Source organism: Melozone crissalis, unplaced genomic scaffold (genome assembly GCF_028551555.1).
Source record: "Melozone crissalis strain CALT ecotype California unplaced genomic scaffold, PUWL_Pcris_2 ptg000045l_1, whole genome shotgun sequence".
In the NCBI taxonomy this organism is placed as follows: Eukaryota; Metazoa; Chordata; class Aves; order Passeriformes; family Passerellidae; genus Melozone; species Melozone crissalis.
This window is the reverse complement of record NW_026535823.1, coordinates 5471443-5491387: the sequence shown is the minus strand read 5'-3', so window position 1 is coordinate 5491387 and position 19945 is coordinate 5471443. Positions and strand designations below refer to the sequence as shown.

General features: G+C 49.3%; 1 protein-coding gene across 1 annotated transcript in view; it reads right to left on the bottom strand.

Annotated features, from left to right (window-relative positions):
* ACBD6 (acyl-CoA binding domain containing 6) overlaps positions 1-6132 on the bottom strand; it is an 82787-nt gene extending 76655 nt beyond the window's left edge. The window contains exon 1 of the mRNA XM_054286179.1: positions 5935-6132. Within this exon, the coding sequence (XP_054142154.1) occupies positions 5935-6132 (198 nt within the window). The remainder of the gene's footprint in view (positions 1-5934) is intronic.
* Positions 6133-19945: the final 13813 nt, after the last annotated feature.

Sequence of the window (19945 nt, the reverse complement as noted above, 5' to 3'; positions counted from 1 at the left end):
ATTTTTTTAACACATGGGTGAAAAGGTAGAAATCAGAGCAGAACCAGAACAGAGCTCCTGGGAAGCAGCTCCCACAGCAAGTCCCCCTAAGACAGGGCACAGCACAGATGGGGACCCCAGGGAGGGCACACAGGTACACCCTGGAGGTGGGCAAAGGCTGCTGGAGAAACCTTTTGTTAGCCAAGCAAAACCAAACTGCATCCAGCAAATGTTCTATGAAATATGCTCAAGTGTTCAGGCAGGTGAAGTGCTTAAATCAAGGAACAATTCTTCACCTTAACAGGGTGGGGATTTTATGCTGAGGATGGAAGCATTAATCAGGCTTTAAAGAGTGCATGCCTGTGCTGAGAGATATTTATTAGTTACACTATGTTTTCATTTAAAGTGTTAGAGGATATGAGTGACTGTAACTGAAATTAATTTTCTGTACATCTGACTGTCTCCCAGTGAGCAATTCATCCAAATTAGGACATCTTAGCTGGCCTTTAAAACAACATCTTGCATTTCAGGGAGAAATAGGAGAATAGGCTAGCAACAGTTAAGTTCTATAAATCAGTCACATTTCATGTTGTCTAAATGTTTTTTTCTATGCTCTGAGGTGGATTGGACCACTTGTTTCAAAAAGCAAAACAAACTAGGGAATAAAATGTAAATTCATTATCTGTATGGAAAATGCCTGCTTGGCAATTCTTTAGTTCAACAGCCAACCTGCAGAAATTGGCCAAGATAGATAAAAAAAAATAAATCTGTTTTAATATTAATTTTCCACTGCCATCATCAAAACACAACAGCAGTTTCCTCTCTGGAGATTTGGCACTCAAAGGCTGTTCTAGCATTGGGGAAGACTGTTACTAACATTGATAGTAATACAAATCAAGGAACAGTAGCTAAATCCCATCCATCAAGAGGGGAAAAAAAGTGCACTTGTGCCCTGCTTGCTATTTTAAGGTACATTAAAAAGGCTTGCAGGGGTTTTGTTGGAAAGAATAAAACACAAGATTTTGGCTACTCTCTTTTTGCTGCAAGACTCACAATGCAGGAGAAACCAATGGGGAATTTAACATAAAAGAGGATCTGAGCCTGATAGCTGAGGAAGGGGAGTTAAACATGCCAATACTGACAAAAAAAGCAAAATTTTGTGCAGGACTCTGTCCTCCTGCTACTTCCCTAGAGGACCTCAAAAGCTGTTTTACTCCATGGCCAGCACAAAGCCAAGAGCCTGTATTAGTATTTTAAATTAAGACTCTCTCATTCTGTGTCCAGAAAATAATTATTGAAGGTCTCCAGGGTGCTGACTGGTCACTTGATGCTCAGCTCTCCTCACTTACAGTTCATCAGCTGCATTAAAAGAACATGACAGGCAGAATGCATTAAAAACTTCCTGGCATTGCTTCTGCATGCAGAGCTGCCTGCAGGCACAATTCTCCTGAGTGGCACAAACGTGACCCAGGCAGCCCCAAACAGGCAGTGTCTGCAGCCAGCTCCATCTGTGGCCAAAATAAATTTGGAAACCTTGGATGAGACCTGAGAGCTGAAGGTCAATGACATTCAGAAGAGGGAGAGATGCTCAGAGATGTGTTAATGCTGCTCACCATCCCCATACACCTTCAGCTGCTGCTCCACACTGTGAGAAACCTTGACATTCTCCTCACACCTTACTCCACAACTGGTCCTCCCTCCCTGGTGGTGGTTAAATGGCTCTTTGCTAATTTTTCTGCCAATATATTTATACAGCAGGTTGTTCCAGCCAAATATTCCTACCTGATTGTAAATCTTGTAAGGCGAATTGTATCTGCAGCCTCTCTACAGAGCAATAGCAGGAACAGAACCTCCATGGACAGCAGGACTGTACACAAACCAAATAAGCTAAATTGCTTTTTCAACACAGCAATTCCTGCCTGTTCCTGTCCACAGCTCTGTCCCAACCCATGGGAAAGCCCTGACTGCAAATGGGGTGTAAGGAAGGACAAGCAAACACCAACCACAGACAGAGGGGTCACAAGGACCGAGGGCCAGCATGTCCCAGAGAGACAGAGAGTGACACTGGTAGCAACCAAGTCAGTGCCACAGCATGGTTCCATGAAACAGGGAACTGCAGGCAGAAATTCCTGTGCTCAGGGCAGGCTTGTAGCATCACATCCTGTTGTCTTATATATTACAACAGTTCTATTATCATAATATGTTGTCTTATATATCAAGAGTTCTATTATCATTTTAGTGCAAGGATTCCACATCACCAGAGTTTTGTACCTCCTCAATGTTTCTCACAGGCAGCTCCTCTCAGCACTGACTGTTCCTAGTCCTTGCAGCAGCCATCTGACTCCAGATCCCACCAATCCATTCTCTTATGCCACTGTTCTTATTGGCTACAGGTGTGGCCTGTTAAGATCAGGCCTGCTTCTAATCTTTAGTAATTGGTTCCAGCTGCAACTCGTTGGGGGATAAGATGACATTCTACATTACCTTCATTTATCCACACTGTGTCCCCCTACAACATCCCACAATACTTGAAAGACATCATGCAAAATTGGCGTTATATCCTTGAGCCCACACTGGGAGACTGTACAGGCCCCATTTTGCCATCAGCAGTGGATTTCCAACCTGGAAATCAACATTTCCATGGACACATCCTCCTCCTGGCAGGGCAGTTTTCCCAGCCCAGTAACTTCCAGTGAGTTGTGGATCCCCTCCCCAGTCTAAATCAGCACTGCTACACTGATATCTATTGCTGCACCTTCTGAATCTCAGATTTTTACATCCTCCCCATGATGGGCAAGCGCTCCCTTCACTTCACCACTACAGACACAAGGCCCAGAGCAGTGATTTGCCCAAAGCCACACAGAAAGTAGTGGGAGGGGAGCAAAATCAGTCCCAGTCCAGATCCTTATGGACTAGTCTCTTCCTCTTGTTGTGGGGCAGAGTCATAAACTCAGCAACATCTTCTAAAAACCTTACTGGAGATGACAACTAAGCAATTCCCTTATTTTCAGGTCTCTGACACATAAACAAAATCAGAGAGAAAAGTAATAAAGTCCTGAAATGGCCTCCAATAAAAGGTAATAAAATTGCAGGAAAACGCCTATATACCCAAACAGTTTGAAATAAATTACATACAGTATTTTAACAGAGAGCTCAGCTGTTACTGTCACCTCTTTTATGACGATGCTGTATCTTAAATCAAAGCCTTCAGTGACACAAAACACTAAACTGGGAAAAGACAAGGATGCCAAATCAAGGACAGTGGAAAGATCTGAGTCAGCACCTTTTGTGTGCCAGCAATTCCACCATCCACGGGGGTAATATATTAGCAGCTCGTTATGCATCCCGATATGGCTGCTGTAATTAAACACAGAAAACTTGCATTAAACTCCCTCATTTTGATTTAAAGCACAAAATGCTGCAAAACTTAAAGTTAGCAGGGCATCACCCTGCAGTGGCTGTGCTAGCAAACCTCTCCCATCTCCAGTGCCAGCACTCTGTAACAGGGAGGGCACCTTTCTCAACTGGGGAGGCACAGAAATGCAGGGGCCAAGCACAGCCTGAAAGCAAGGAGCACAAAGGAACCTCCTGGCACATCCTGGCTGGCCAGGGGCACAGGAGGAGGACACAGGAGTGCCCTGTTCTTCTCAGTGGAAAGCAACTGGAACTCTGTGCTGACCAAGTGTTAATTGTCAGCTTTTCCTGACTTGTATCAAAACTCTTGTGAAACAGCTTCCGATTTTGCAATTTTTAATATTAAATTCCTTATTGGTCTTACAGAGCTAACACCAGGAAACTCTCTGTAGTCTGGGGACAATCGTGAGCTGACAAGCAAGCAATCCCTTCCCATTTCCACCCAGAACAGTCACAAAGCATTTGAAACAGAGCAAAAATTAAAGATTTTATTTGCAACAAGCATCCTGAGAATACAGACAAAAAATTATAGAAAAGACCCCTTTTTCCTCCCCTCCTGGGCATGGCAAAATTCTCCTTGTATTTTTTTTTCCAACCCTCCTTTTTCTCAGAAGGGAAAGAGAAACCTGCAGTCCCGTTTAAGCACTAAGCACAGCCTGAAAACAAAACCTCACGTGACCAGGCTGCTTTTAACATAATTACTGGTTCACAAACCACAGCCTGGGAGCTGCCAGCTTAGGGGATAATTAAATATTGCACTAAAAAATTGAGAGCACTTGCACATGGCAGTAGTAGGGCACAGGTAATCCATGTGGGAGGAACATACATGGAAGATGTGCACACCCAGTTCTGTCTGTGCATCCCCATGAGTGGGATTCAGTTCTCAGGCTGAGGCTGCACCTCTTGCCACACACCTGAGCCACAGAATCACAGAGTGGTTTGGGTTGGAGGATCACCCAGTTCCAACCCCCTGGCATGGACAGGGACACCTTCCACCACAACAGGCTGCTCAGAGGTCCATCCAGCATGTATTTATAGTTTTGTTCTTTCATATTCTGGGTGTAACAACGCTTAGAGTTTTCTGTTTCTCAGAGTTAAGTGATTGTTGCACTCCTTTGCAACTGGTGCTTTGTTTGGTTGGTTTTATGTAATTTGTGCCACAGGAGCAGGAAGAAGCTACATTGTGTATTCCAACAGGATGCACCCCATGGCTTGCTCAGCTCACACAGCCTGAAGGGAAATGGGGGTTGTGTGCAAGGTTACCCCCAGAACCAAGCAGCTCACCAATTTCAACCACCCTGGCCTCTGCCAAAGCCAAACCACAGGATCATTAACTGGGGAAAAGACCTCCACAATCATTCAGTCCAACCTTTGGCCAAACACCACCATTCCCACTAAACCACACGGCAAAGTGCTGCTTCTGCTTGGATTTTGAACATTTCCAGGGATCGTCACTCCACCATTTCCCTGGGCAGGCCTTTCTTTGCCCATTCTTTCAGGCAAGAAGTTTTTCCTAATATCCAACCTGGACCTCTGCTGGCAGAACTTGAGTCTGGTTCTTGCTGTTCAAAGGATGTAGCATCAAAGCCACCTGCACTAAATGAAGGCGAGAGGTGAGGAATAAGCACCAGGGTGATGGATTCACAGAATATTTGGAAAAGAGATCACAGAGTCCAACCTTAGGCTGACCACCAGCCTGACAACCAGACCACGGTGCCAAGGGCCACATCCAGTGATTTCTTGGACTCCTCCAAGAGCAGCAACTCCATCCTCCATCACGTCCCCTGGGCAGCCCCTTCCAATACCCAACCACCCTTCCAGTGAGGAAATTTTCCTGAACTGCACCTGGTCCAGCTCAAGGCCATCTCCTTTTGTCCTGTCACATGTTGCTCAGGAGCAGAACCTCCACCTGGCCACAACCTCCTCTCAGGGGTTGTAGAAAGCAACAAAGTTCCCCCTGGGCCTCCTTTACCACAGACTGAGCCCCTTCCCAGCTGCTCCTCACCAGAGTGGTGCTCCAGCCCCTTCCCCAGCTCTGTTCCCTTCCCTGGACATGCTCCACCACCTGAACGGAGGAGTCCAAAACCGAATCCAGAATTTGAGATGGAGCCTCACTCATGCTCAACACAGGGAGTCTCTCACTGCTCTGGTCCCGCTGGAACTGAAAATTTCTCATCCCTGTGTTATTTACCACCGCTCACACCATGGCTGATACAGCCCTCGGCCTTCTCGGTGCTGTCCACCACCACCACCGCCAGCTCCTGTCCCGCTGGGGCACTCCCCAACCACTCTGACTCCGAATTTCCCAAATTCCGGGGGCTCTGTCCCACCGGGCTCCATCCACCCCGGCCGCCGCTGTCCCGCAGGGAAACACCCCCGCTCCTCCATCACCCCGGCACGCAACTTTCCTCCTCGGCACCGCTGCCACATTTTGGGCCGCAGCCCCTGTGCCCACGGCCCCGGAGAGCCCCGGCCCGGCCCCTCGCGGCACCGCTCCGCTATCGCCGCCCGGCCCGGCCCGCTCAGCCGGTCCCGCCTCACCTGCTTGTAGCGGGCGTACAGATAGAGCAGCTGCTCCTTGCTGGCGGCGGGCAGCAGCGAGGGGAGCCGTTCGGCCGCCTGCTCGAAGAGCGCGGGCAGGTCCCGGTCCGGCAGCGCCGCGCCCGTGGCCGCCGCCTCGGAGCCCGAGCTGAGCTCGCCGCCGCTCCCGCCCGCCGCCGACAGCGGGGGCGACGCCATGGCGGCCCGCGCCCGCCCCGGTCCGCCCCGCAACGCGCTCCCCCGCCGCGCCTCGGTACGCGCGCCCGCGCCGCCCGCGGGAAACGTGCGCCGAGCACGAAGGTTCCGGGCGGCCGCGGATCCGCGTGTCGGCGAGCGGCGACATGACGGGGAGTGACAGAATGGTTTAGGCGGGGTAAAACCTCCGAGATCGTCGAGTCCCAACGTTCCCCCAGCAGCGCCAACATGTTCACCACTCAATCGTGTCGCCAGGTGCTACATCCAACCGTTCTTTGAGGGCTTACAGGGATGGTGCTTGCCCTGGGCAGCCTGTCCCAAAGACTCACCACTCTTTCCACATAAAAACTTTCCTATTATCAAATCTAAACCTCCCCTGCTGCAACTTGAGGCCGTTTCGCTCATCCTGCCGCTTGTTACCAGGGGGAAGAGGCTGACACTGAGCTCATTCCACCCTCCTGTCACGGGGTTGAGATGTCCCCTGAGCATCCTCAGCTTGCTCAGTCGCTTCTCACCAGAATTCTGCTCCAGCCTCTTCCCCAGCTCTGTTCCCTTCTCTGGACTTGCTCCAGCCTCTCAATGTCCTTTCTGAGCTGAGGGGCCCAGAACTGGACACAGGATTCAGGGTGTGACCTCCCCCAGGTTAAGGGGGAGGCTCTCAAAGCCCATCCAGCCCCACTCCCCGCCATGGCCGGGAACACCTCCCGCTGCCCCAGGGCGCCCCGAGCTCCATCCAGCCTGGCCTTGGACACTTCCAGGATGAACAGCTTTTCAGGGAAATCCTTTCCGCCCCCCAAAACCCCCTTTGCGCCCCGCTGCCACCCGCGTCCCGGGGCTGCCGGCGGCGGCTCCTCCTCGCCAGCATCTTCCTCCTCCTCCTCCTCTTCCTGCCGGGACCACTGGAGGGCGCTCGCGGGCCGCTCCGGGATGGTCCCGGGGAGCGCGGGGCGAGTGCGCGGGACACTGGGCCCGGTACCGGCCGGGATCCACCCGGGACACAGTGCCCGGTATGAGCCGGGATATCCCGGGACACAGCGCCTGGTATGAGCCGGGATCCACCCGGGACACAGTGCCCGGTATGAACCGGGATATCCCGGGACACAGCGCCTGGTATGAGTCGGGATACCCCGGGACACAGCGCCCGGTATGAGCCGGGATACCCCGGGACACAGCGCCCGGTACCGGCCGAGATTATCCCCGAACACAGCGCCCGGTACCGGCCGGGATCCTCCGGGACACGATGTCCGGGATCAGCCCGGATGAAGCCGGTGCGCGATGTCCGTTGTGAGCCGGGTTCCCCCGGGATGCGAGGCCCGAATCCCCCCGGGATGCGGCGCCGGGTTCCCAGGGGTGACGCTGCCCTGCTCTGCCCGGGGGTCCTTGCCAAGAGCTATCCCAAAGGCTGTTTATATTTTATATTTTATATTTTATATTTTATATTTTATATTATTTTATATTTTATATATATTTATGTTTATCCCGGGATCTGCTTCGGGCGGAAAGTTTCGCTCTGCCGGGCACAGCTGTCGAGTCCTGTCGCCCTCCTTCCTCCACCCCCGGCCGCGGCGAATGGAGCCCCGAGTGCCCCGAGTGCCCCGAGTGCCCCTTGGCCCGCTCCGTGCTGCGGGGCTGCGGGCAGGGGGTGTCGGGTTTGGGGTGCCTGTGTCGCCCCGAGTGCCCCGAGAGCCCCGAGTGCCCCTGGCCCGCTCCGTGCTGCGGGGGTCTCGGTTTTGGGGTCCCTGTGTCACCCCGAGGCGCTGGGTGGGGGTGAGGGTGAAGGTGCTCCCGCACATGCCGTGGTAGCTCCATGTGGTGTCTCCAGCCAGATCCGACTCACACAGAGGATAGAGAAAATCCTGAATTGAAGGGGCACACAAGGATGGTGGAGTGCCCCTCCTGGCCCTGCACAGCCCCGGGGGTCACACAGCGTGCCTGAGAGTGTTGTTCAGATGTTCCTTGAGCTCTGTCAGCCTTGATGCTGTGGCCACTGCCCTGGGGAGCCTGTTCAGTGCCCAGCTACCCTCAGGGTGAAAAACCTTTCTCTAAAATCCATCCGAACCCTCCTCTGACACAGCTCCGTGCCATTCCCTCCGGGCCTGTCACTGCGATGCTCCAGCTTGCTGCCTTGGCTGTGCTGGGGCTTCTTCCACTTCTAAGAAAAGCCTCTGGCACCCAGTGAGGCTGTGAAGAGGCTCAGAGGAAAAAAAGCCAACCTTTTCCATTCAGCAGCCTGTGAGCAATGCCTGCACCCACTTTTCCATCCATTTAACAGAGGAAAATGCAGGAGCTGCAGGAAAAAAAGACATTCCATGAGCGGCAGGAATAGCCTGGGTCTTATGCTCTTGCTGTCTTAACAACCTCACTATATACATAAAATAAATATTATATTATGTTATGTCATGTTATGTTACATATATTAATTTGATATATATACACACATGTCTAATATATCTAGTATGTATTATATATTGTATATTATATATATATTACTTTATATAATATATTACAATATATAATGTATAATATATAATATATAATAGATTATAGATTATAGATTATAGATTAAATATAATATATATAATATATTATAGATTATATATTATATATTACAGACTATAGATTACATATTATAGATTATATATGTATCATATATAATATCATAATTATATATTTAGTATATAATATAGAATAATAGATATATTATATTAGATATATTATATGGAATATAAATATAATATATATAGTATAAATATATATAATAAAACTATTCATTTATCCTAAAAATAATTAATTTTTATTATTATGAAATTATTATAAGATATAAAATATTTTAAAAGTTAAAATATAATAAACAATAAAATTATTATTGACTATTATTATATTATGTTATAAATTTAAATTTATTTTTAATTTTGAAATTTTTTTTAAATTTTATTTTTATTTTTCGTGGTCCCACCGCTCCCCGTTCGGCTCCATCCAGCGGTTCCAGCCCGGCCCCGCCGGTGCTCCGGGGCATCCGAGGTGGCTCCGGGGCATCCCGAGGTGGCTGCGGGGCAGCCGGGCCGGGCTGGCAGCTCGGAACCCGCCTGGAGCAGCTGGGGAAGAGTGAAAAGCGCTCTCAGGAGCTAAAGCGGAGCGCACAGCCTCCACATCCTCTGCGCAGCATCTCCATGGTGAGAGAGGCCTCCCTGCCCCGCCGGGTTCCTCCTCTAGAGCACTGACAGCTCCTACCAGCTCTCTTTCACTTTTTCATTGCCTTTTTATTTGGTTTTTTATTTTTTTTTAAGAGAGTCTGATGTTTCCTCCCACCTCCTCTCTCCGGCAGGCGTGGGAGCCGGTTTGGTGCAAGGTGCCCGTGGAGAGCCTGGTGTGGAAATGCTGATTTTGGGGATGCTGGGCTCAGAGTGCTACTCCTGCTCTGCTGGATGATGTGGATGTCACTGCTGGCTCCCAGCAGCCTGGGACACAGCAGGATGGAGCCCAGCCCTTCTGATGGATGCAAACATGAGGTGGTGAGGGCTGGGAGAGCCCCCAGTCACCCCAATATGGGGCAGCTCAAATTCAGCCACTCCCTCAGCCCTGCCTGCAGAGCACACACAACCAGAAGCATTACAAACACCAAGCAGCAAAAAAATTCTTGCAGGGGCTCTGTGTGTGTGTCTGCCCCAGGTCCAACACTGGGATAGCAAAGACACAATAACAGGCTGTGACCAGCAGTGCCAAGCAGGGAAAAAATATCCCTGCATAATTATCATATCCATCCTGCTGGTCAGCCTGGGGACCTGCCATTGTCCCTGTGCAGAGGGCAGAGGCCACCACACACACCAAGCCTGAAAGCAGCATCTGAAAGGATCCCTGCGAGCTGAGCTATGACTACTTTTTTTTCTTTTCCCACAACAAAAGGAGAATGAGGCAATTAGGAGCTGGTTGGTTTGTAGAGATGCCTTTCACTGTGGGAGACACCTGAATTTGGAGGAGGAGCAGGCTGGGGATGTGTGTGGCTCCCCAGGGTGAGTGGCACAGGGAGCCAGTGGCAGAGCCCCCAGCACATGTCTGATACCTTGTCAAGGCTGAGCTGGAACAGAGGCTGGACAGAGCTAAAGAATAATAATAGAGATTTATTAAAAGGCCTCAATGGATCCACCTTGGGCAGCACAAGAGCCCAGCCAGGGCTGCACCCAAGATGAACCAAAATGGTCACAAAAAATGAACCACTGGTCACGAGGTGTCTCACTTTTATAAGTTCTGCTCCATTTGCATATTGGAGTTAATTGTGCAGCTACAGCTCCAGCCCATGCAGTCCCATCCTTCTTGTTTGTCTCTCTTCAGTCCACTTTATTTATTCTTTTTGGCCTGAGATTTGGATCATTTGTCCTTGGTCCCCAGCTGGAGCAGGAATTGTTTTGTCTCCCTGCTCTGTGCACAGAGCTCACCATCCCCTCATAGGAAGCCCAGACCCACACACTAAAGCAGCACAAAATGTGAAAAACATAAAAGCTCAAACCTGAGACATCATGTCAACCTGGCAGAGCTGCTCCTGTGGTTAATAAATGTCCCCTCCTGTCCCCTGGGCTCCTCCAGGCTACCCATTGCACATGTTCTCATCCTGCCTCTCTCCTTTTCTTTTTCCCTCACCACTTTTTGGGTGATTTGGCACCAATGTCCCATGGGGAGAACCCTCCTCCCCATTGTGCCTCCCACCATCCTCCTGCCAGGGCATGGGAGGGACCAGGAGGGGCTCACTCCTGCCTGAGCCTTTGCAAACATCCCTGCAGGGCACCACCAAGCCCTGTCAAAGCCAGCAACCCCACGCCCTGCCTGTGCATGGAGCCCGGAGCCGCGTGGGTGGCAGCTGCCTGCCAAAGCCATTTCTTGGCAGAACACGAGGTTAATGGCTGAGAACTTTTTCCCTGGCCCCCAAGATGACAAATTCCTCACTGTGAAAAACCAAGCTGTGCCAGTTTGGGGCAGGCAGCGCTCGGGTGCGATGCTTGGGGCTCCGTGCTTTTCCCCACCTTCTATTCCGTGCTGTGACCACCTCGTGTATCTGCCCTTTGTCCTGCACCTAGAAGGCCCTTTCCCTGTTTGGGTGGCTCCCCAAATCCCACACGCCTTGTGCAGAAAGCAGAGCCCTGCTTTGAGCAGAGTCACCCTCCTTCCCTGGCTGGAGCGCTGCCGTGGGGCTCAGGCTCACAGGGCACCGTGTGCCTGGGATTTCCTGTAGGAATATTGATTTTTTACATCTGTTGCTACACAAATCACAGCTCCTGGCTCACCTTCACCCCTGCAGGGGGAGAGGGAGGAGGGAGGACAACCACTGAGCGCTGCCCCTCTCCTCTGCACTCTCACTGCTTTATCAGAGATAAAAACCCTGCTCCTTCTTCCCCTGTGTGTCCCCTCTCAAGACACAGCAAATGCACAACTTAATCAGTATTTCTGGGAACCAGCACCTGCTGTAGCAGCCAGGACCCCACAGCATGGCCCTGATTTCCATGAAATGGAAATGGAGTCACAGGAAAGCAAAATTCAATGCTGGCTAGGGAAGAGGTTAAACAAAGAACTGAGGTCTCTGCCCTGGCATTAGCCAGGCTCCCCTCTCATGCATCACCTCCAAGGATTCTGGCTTGCACATTTTCCCTGCATTTGTTAAAGCAGCAGGGCCATTTGTTTGTGTGTAATAAAGGGAGTCTGGGAGAAAAAATGTGCAATTATCACATCCATCATATAGGTTTTTTTAGATATCAATAAAACATCGATCCCCTCCTTCCATAAATTCCTGCGCCGTGCTGAATACAAATCAGGAGCAATGCATAACCCCCCTCAGAGGTGCATAAATCTGCCTTCTCCTGGCATATCATTAAACCTCTGATGGAAAAACTCCTCTGGCAGGTGCTGAGCACTGGTCCCCAAGCATGCCCCAAGCCCTGCTGGGCTGACATCAGCACCAGTGTGGTTGCAACACAGGAACTGGCCAGAGGTTCAAAGGTTGCAGCTGGAGCTGTGCAAATAATGAATATTTCTGTGGAGAGAGATATCTCAGCACTGAGTCCTTTTGGTTTGGTGCAGCTAGGTGAAATGTCGTGTGTATTCTGTTTTCTAAATGGAAATGAAAAGGAGGAATTTTGGTTTGGTTGAGCTAGAGTGTTTTGTTTGGTGTGAAGCAAACACAAAAAAGTTTCTTTTTGTTTCATTTTATTCAGCCTCCTGCTTTTTCTATGCTATCTTGTATTTTTTTTTCCCCTTTTCCAGCAGGAAAATCTGGCTGATTGACCTGGAGGGTCAGAGGAGACCTTACTGCTCTCTATAACTCCCTAAGAGGAGGCTGTGGCTAGGCAGAGATTAATCTCTACTCCCAGGTTGCAAGAGACAGGACGAGAGGAAATGGCCTCAAGCTGCACTAGGAGATGTTCAGGTTAGATATTAGGAAAACTTTCTTCAGGAAAAGGGTTGCCAAATGGTGGAATAGGCTGCTCAGGGATGTGGTGGGATCACCACACAGCAACCACAGCAAAGCCCTTAGCTGTGGAACAAACCCCATGGTGTTATTCACTGAAAAGAGCAAAAGAAAAAGTCACTTCTTATGTGTGGGGTTTTTCAGCAGGATAATGATGAAATTTAGCTCAATTTGGAGGTTTCAGTTGCCCAGAAATTGTGTGGAGAAGACAGAGCTGAGGTGTTCAGCAGGAAAGCCCAGCTGAGGCTGCCACTTCCACATTCCCTGCTTCTTGCCAGCTCCCCCTTGGCTCACATTGATGAGTAATTTGTCACTGCAAGACCATGGATGTCCCTCATTTCCCTCTCCATCTCCCCAGGCAGGGTTCTCTGCATCCCTCTGGTGCCCAGCTCCCAATTCCCGGGCAGCTCTCTGCCCATTGTGGCTGCAGTGCTGACCTGCCTGGAGCACACCACACACCCCCAGGCAGGAGATCAGAAAGAATCGTGTCCTCACCTGCACCCCACCTTGGGCCTATCTGGGGCCACCAGGAAGGTTTCTCCCCACTGAGGGCTTGGACCTGCTGCTCATCCCTGCAGACCCCTGGATAATCCCTATATGCAGGCATCCCCAACATGGGGAGAGAATGATGTACTTGACTTTATCTTGTTTGAAGGTTAATTTAGTTCTTTATTATACTATATTATGTTAAAGAATACTATACTATATTATACTAAAGAATAGAGAAAAGATACTTACTGAACACTAAAAAGATAATAATGAAAACTCATGACTCTTTCCAAAGTCCTGACACAGCTTGGCCCTGATTGGCCAATGAGTTAAAACAGCTCACACTGGAGTTTAATTAAGCAATTACCTTGGGTAAAACAATCTTTAAAAACACTCCACATGAGCACAACACAGGAGAAGCAAATGAAATAAAAATTGTTTTCTTTTTCTCTGAGGCCTCTCAGCTTCCCAGGAGAAAAACCCTGGGCGAAGGGATCATATCCAGGGAATGTGAATGCCACAAATCCCCTGTCTTCTCCATGGAAGTGACCACCACCTGATGATCTCTCCTTGCACCCTGCATCCCTCCTTGCTGGGGGTTACCCCCATTCTACATTTTTCCCTGGAGCCCTTCCTGAGCGATCCCTGCCTGTGTGTGACAAGGTCCATGCTGGCAGGGATACAGCTCTGGAAAAGCTGCTCCTGGTGCTGGCTCTGCTCTCCCCCAGCGTGCAGAGATGGAAGGGAGTGCCTGTAATTGCAGCTGTCAGGAGGAACAATCACAGTGCTGCTGTTATAAATGGCTCCAGCCTGAATTTTACTTACAGATTTCCCTCCCGTGATGCCACGAGTCGCACAAGATAAAACCTGCACCACAGAAAAGCAATTGCACCTTCCAGCTCTGTGCAGGGGGATTTATGGCTCGTTTTGGCTGTAAAATAGAGCAGGCATAGTGTGTTGGGGAGTTTTCATGGACAGGACTGCTGGGGTATGTTCTTTAACTTTTATTTGCAGCATCAGCCTCATTACATGGCTGAGACAATAGAAATATGGCAAAGTACAACCAGCAGCAGCTAAAGATTTCTTTGTTACAGAGCACTTTAAAAACTTTCTAGTGCACATTGCTAAAGCTTCCAGACAATTGTTTCAGCCAGTTACTAAAGGCACACATACACCTGCTTCACACAATGCTTGCTTGTCTGCTTTCTACTAACAATACACGATACACTAGTTCTGAGTTTTCTATTCTTTCTATTTCTAAAGTCTACTTTTCTCAACTTCCTCAAAATCTTCTTACCTTTACTATTTCCCACAGCACGGCTCGGGCTGCAGGTCAGCATGCCCTGGTGGCTCAGAGGAAGGGGACACCCAGTGTCCCCTCCATGTCACCATTCAGTGGTCCCTGTTAGCCAGGAAAGGGTTTTAGGCTAATTCCTGCCATGCTTGTAAAAATGGTGATGATGTCTGGAGGCAGAGAGGATCTGCAGGGCATGGGGCTCTCAGGCTGTGAGGGTGACCCTTGCCAAATCTGCTGGCATTGCCTGGAGGCCCTGAGAAATGCCAGGGGGTTCCAAATGGGTGTGGTTGGTTCCAGGGCTATTCCCATGGTGGGGACAAAGCCATCAGAGATCAGAGATCCCAGCAGAGCACAGAGCTCCCAGCAAGGACTCATCCAGAGCTGGGATGGGAGCCCAGATGATGTGCTGCCCTCACTCTGTGCCCTGGTGGCACAAGGATGTCTGGGACACATCCTCACTTGCTTCAAATGATTCTTGCTGATCTGACAACTGTTCTGAGGCTGCAGGACCTGGAGGTGGATTGTTCCTGTGTATGGTTCACACTCAGCCCTGGTGCATGAGGGAATGACCCTGAGACTTGGGATTCCTTCTCCAGGCCAAATGAGACCCTCCACTGTGACCGTGTTCACAGGGGTTTTAGGATGAGGGAAGAGATGAGGATCTGACTCCATGTTTCTGAAGGCTTGATTTATTATTTTATGATATATATTACATTAAAACTATACTAAAAGAATAGAAGAAAAGGTTTCATCAGAAGGCTAGCTATGCATAGAATAGCAAAGAATGATAACAAAGGTTTGTGGCTCGGGCTCTGTGTCCAAGCCAATTCACTGTGATTGGCAATTAATTAGAAACAACCACATGACAACAATCACAGATGCACCTGTTGCATTCCACAGCAGCAGATAATCAATGTTTACATTTTGTTCCTGAGGCCTCCCAGCTTCTCAGGAGGAAAAATCCTAAGGAAAGGATTTTCCATAAAAGATGTCTGTGACACTCCAGGGAGGAACAGCCAGCCTAATGCTGTCCCAGGAGATGTCCCAGCAGGCTGGGGCACAATGTCTGGAGCACCTGAAGCCCACTGGGGACACCAGCAGGAGCTGAGACCCCAAGGATGCTCACAGGCTCAGGGCTCGAGCTGGGCAGGTCAGGCCAGGTTTGGCAGGAGCAGCTGTGCTTTCCCTAAAACCACAGGATCATTCAGGATGGAAAAACCTCTAAGACCACTGGGTCCAACCACTAACCCAGGACTGCCTTGTTCACCATTAAACATGTTCCTAAGCATCACATCCACACTTTTTTGGAACAATTCTAGGGACCGTGATTCTACCACTGCCCTGGTTTGCCTGTTTCTTTCTTCATTTCAGTGAAGAATTGTTTCCCAATATCCAATCTAAACCTCCTCTGGAGCAACCTGAGGCTGTTTCCTCCAGTCCTGTCACAGGGGAGAAGATATTTACTCCCACCTGGCTATAACCTCTGACCACAGCCCTTGCAAACAGGAAGCCTGTGGCCTTTCATGCACTTTGATAAAGTCCAGAGGTTGTTAAAAAACCCACAAAGCTATTTCCAAAATCTCCTAGGTAGTCCAGCCAGCTTTAGAGGTCTCTGCCACAGCTGTTACCACACACCTCAAGTTCTCTGGCACTCAGCTTTTTGTTGCCATTACTGACAGGCTGGATAAGGGACACAAGTTTAGTGCAGAGAATTGCAGTGACAATCCTCCAGCATGTACCAGCTCATGGTGTCACACATGGGCATGGGCTCTCATACATGGCATGTCCTTCTCTGTGTCACAGGGGTAGCACAGGAAAGAGAGGTTCCCTCAGCTTCTTAATTGTGTTTTTGGCAGCTTAGTGCCTGCAGCATCAATGCACCAAGTGCCAATATTTCCTGTTTCCAGCCTGCTGTGACTCTGGTGTGACAGTGGCATTGGCTGTGTGACGCAGCAGCAGCTCCATGGATGCTGTTTCTTGTCCCAGGTTGTTGGGGAAGATGAAACAGGAAAGCCTTATAAATATGATTGCCTGGCAAAAGATTTGGAGAATATAGAAACTATAAGTGAGATTGAAATGAAAGCAAGCTTTGAGATACCTCAGTTACTGAACAACTGGAAAACAATGGTGTGGCTGGCTGAAGGTAATTCCCTTTTGATGAAACAACACCCTCTGCTTGCAGACAGACCCAAGGGTCAGAGCAGACCCTGCCAGCTTGGCAGAAGGGGCCCAAAGAGGAGTTTTTAGGTTTTAAAATGTAACACAGTATGGTAATGTAATGATTCTTACAGGCTGTGTGTAAATGCTATAGGATTTGTGTCTTGTACTAGATTGGTTAGTGAGAATTGGAATATTCAACACAGAAGATGATTTATGGTATTGTAACGGGAACTTCGCTCTCTTACCTCTTGTCTCTTAGCTCTTGCCTTTTACTCTCTTATGCTTTTGCCCTCTTACCCTCTCATCCTCTCTCCCCCTCTCTTCTCTCGGGCCTGCTCTGAGCTGTGTTTGGCAGCTCCCAGCAGGGCCCTGCACCCAGGCCCTTTGCAATAAACCACAAGTTCCACGACCTGGCTGCAGAGATCTCTGGTCTCCATCCATCCTGACCGTGCTACCCCCGTCAATCCTACACCAGGTCACCTCCTTTCCTGCTGTTTGGTGGGTTTCCTTCACGCCCCTCACTCTCCCTGGGAAAGGGCCAGCAGTCAGGATGGAGAGGCAGGGCCGTGTTTAACAAGGCAGGTGAGGTTGGTGTAAACAGGACAGGAACGGTCCCAAGGCCACCTGGCACTTCACCAGCCCCTGTCCCCTGGAAAACTTCCCAAAGCGAGAAGGGTCTGTGTCACCGTAGGACAACACAGTGAAACTACACTGCTCACACACTGCTGCTCTCAAGGTGAAGAAAAGGGAAGTTTATTTTCTGACTCCAACATTTATATTTTTCTATAAGTTTTCTAGTGGATTGGAGGGTGAAAATGCCACCTCTCCAATGACACTGGACAAACCAAATTTCTTTACTTCTATAAAAGAATGCAAAACAATGAGTTATTTACAGAAAGTGTGTAAAAAAAAAGTTTGCTACAAGAATGTAAACATCAGGAGGCTTAGAAAATCTTAAAAAATCAGAGTAACATGTCTGTGCTGTCCCAGAGCACGGTGGGGCAATCTACGGACATGGTGAGGTGCAGCAGGGACGGGCTCCTTTCAGCTTCAGTAGTGCAGCAGTCCCAGGGCTGCATCAGGGAGGTTGGAAGCACTTCCCAGGCTCCCCTGGAAGCAGCCCAGGCAGCCCTGGGGTTTGCAGGAAGCAGCTCTTATTCCTTCTCTAATTTTAGACCTTTTCAGCGCGTTCAGTTTTCTTAACCGCTGGTCAGCTGCTGTCTTCTCCCACAAAGCAAGCGTGCATAAATTAAAGCAGGCACGCACATATATGCGGCTTGGAAAGCATCCAGGAGCAATCACTTATGCACCAGGGAAGGGTGTGAAGCCCCCCATCTGCTCCGGGATTGAGGCAGCACAGAGGGATGAGCCCTGGCACGGCTCCCGGGGCACGCTGCCCTGCTGGAAACCCCAGGCAGGGGCACTGATGCACGGGGAGGAGCGGTGATTCCACATTCCCTGGCCTGGATTCCAGGCAGGATGCTGCTGTGACCTCAGCAGAGAGGAGGGGACACGTGTGAGCCTCCAGGAGCTGCCGCCTGTGTGAGTGAGCCCAGGAAAGGTGACCCAGGGCAGGGGCAGCTCTGCTCCCAGCACAGGGCACACTCCTGGGAAAGGGAACTGCTGCTTTCCCCCTTAAGAGCTTAAATGGGAGATGCAGGACTCCAGGTGGCTCTTTAAAATGTAGTTCATTCTATTTAAGATGTTACAGCAGGCCAGGGTGGTGGGTGACAGAGCTGTGCCCACAGCTGTCAGCTCCAGCTGCAGGCAGGCCTGCAGACCCTTAGTTTAGGTTACATTGCATTATAGACTTTTCTTTTGGTTACAATGCATTATATACTTTTCTTTGCTGAGCATCTTCATACAGTAGAACCAATCTATACTTTTACTATTATCTATAGCCTATCGTAACTGCTATAATTACCATATTCATGTTACTGTTCTCCAATCACTAAAAGTTAGTACGTTACAGTTTAAGCTAGAAGTTGTTTTTCAGTTTTCTTGCAGTGGAAAAGTCTGAGACTTTTTTTGTACTTGCAACTTTGGTGACTTGTTTGCCTGTGCTATCTTTCTGCTTGATAGAAACATCTTCTTGTTTGAAGTGAATTTATCTTTGCTCTAAGTCATAAAAACTCCTTCTAACTAACACACTCTTTGCCTTCTTAGTTATCTAGTAAGACTGGTTCAGCAATTCTTTTCTCCTATATCAAAACTTGCTTCCATCTCTATTCCTTCATCAAACTCTACATTTGAAAATCTTTCTGCTAAGCATCCATATCTGTGAGACTTTCCTGTCAAACTTTCACCCTTCCCAACAGCCCCTGTATCTGCATCCCTGAGTGCTTCAGCAGCAGCCAAACCCACTGATGGGCTCCCAGTCAGGGTGATGTTGTTGGGATTTTAACATCAGGTGTGTGGATGCTGGAAGAGCCACGCATGGGACAAATCCTGCCTTGAGGAGAGCAGGGTGGATGATATACAAGCTCAGCAGGGCATGGCTACTGCCCTCAGACCCACATCTGCCTGAGCTGCCCCATCTCTGTTGGGAATTTCGAGTCCATATCCCCCCTCTGTGATGGACTCAAGCTAGAGCAGTAAGTTATAACAGGGTGGGAAATGTTTCATTTGCACATATGCCTGCAAAGGGGTCACTATCTGAACACAAAGAGTTGTTATTTTTCACAGCATCAGATTTATGGTAAAAAGCCATATATAGTGGTTTTTATATTATGCTTTTCCCACCCTGGCAGAGAATGACATGAATTTAGAAACACAGTAGAAGTGAAAAACAAAGGAGAGGAGAGGAGAGGAGAGGAGAGGAGAGGAGAGGAGAGGAGAGGAGAGGAGAGGAGAGGAAAGAGAAAAGAGAAGAGAAGAGAAGAGAAGAGAAAAGAGAAGAGAAGAGAAGAGAAGAGAAGAGAAGAGAAGAGAAGAGAAGAGAAAGCAGCAGAGAAAGACAGAAAAGGTGAATACAGAGCTACAGAAGGCTTAATGGATCAAATTCAGCCAGTGGGCAAACTGACCCTGCTGCATCCAAGGTGGGGGAAGGCACAGCCCCTCCTGGCAGGTCTCATCCTGAAACAGGGATGAAAGCATCATCCTTACCCACCTTGGAAAATCAGCAGGAGCTGCCAGGGCAGTGTGTGGAAGAGGATGGATGGGTACCATCATCCCTGCTACTGGAATCAGATCAATTCACTGCATTATTATGTTCCTCCTGGCTTTAAAGAACTCCCTGCAGGCAGCTCACCTGTCTGTATGAACACCCTGACCTGTCCCAATGGATTGGGCTGCTCCCAGTCTGACCTTGTGCACTGCCTCTTCCCCGGGGTCTGGGACCCCCCCATCTCCTGGTGCTCATCATCACACCCTCATGCTCTGCCAGCAGGGAGAGGAAATGTGAGAAAAATCAATGG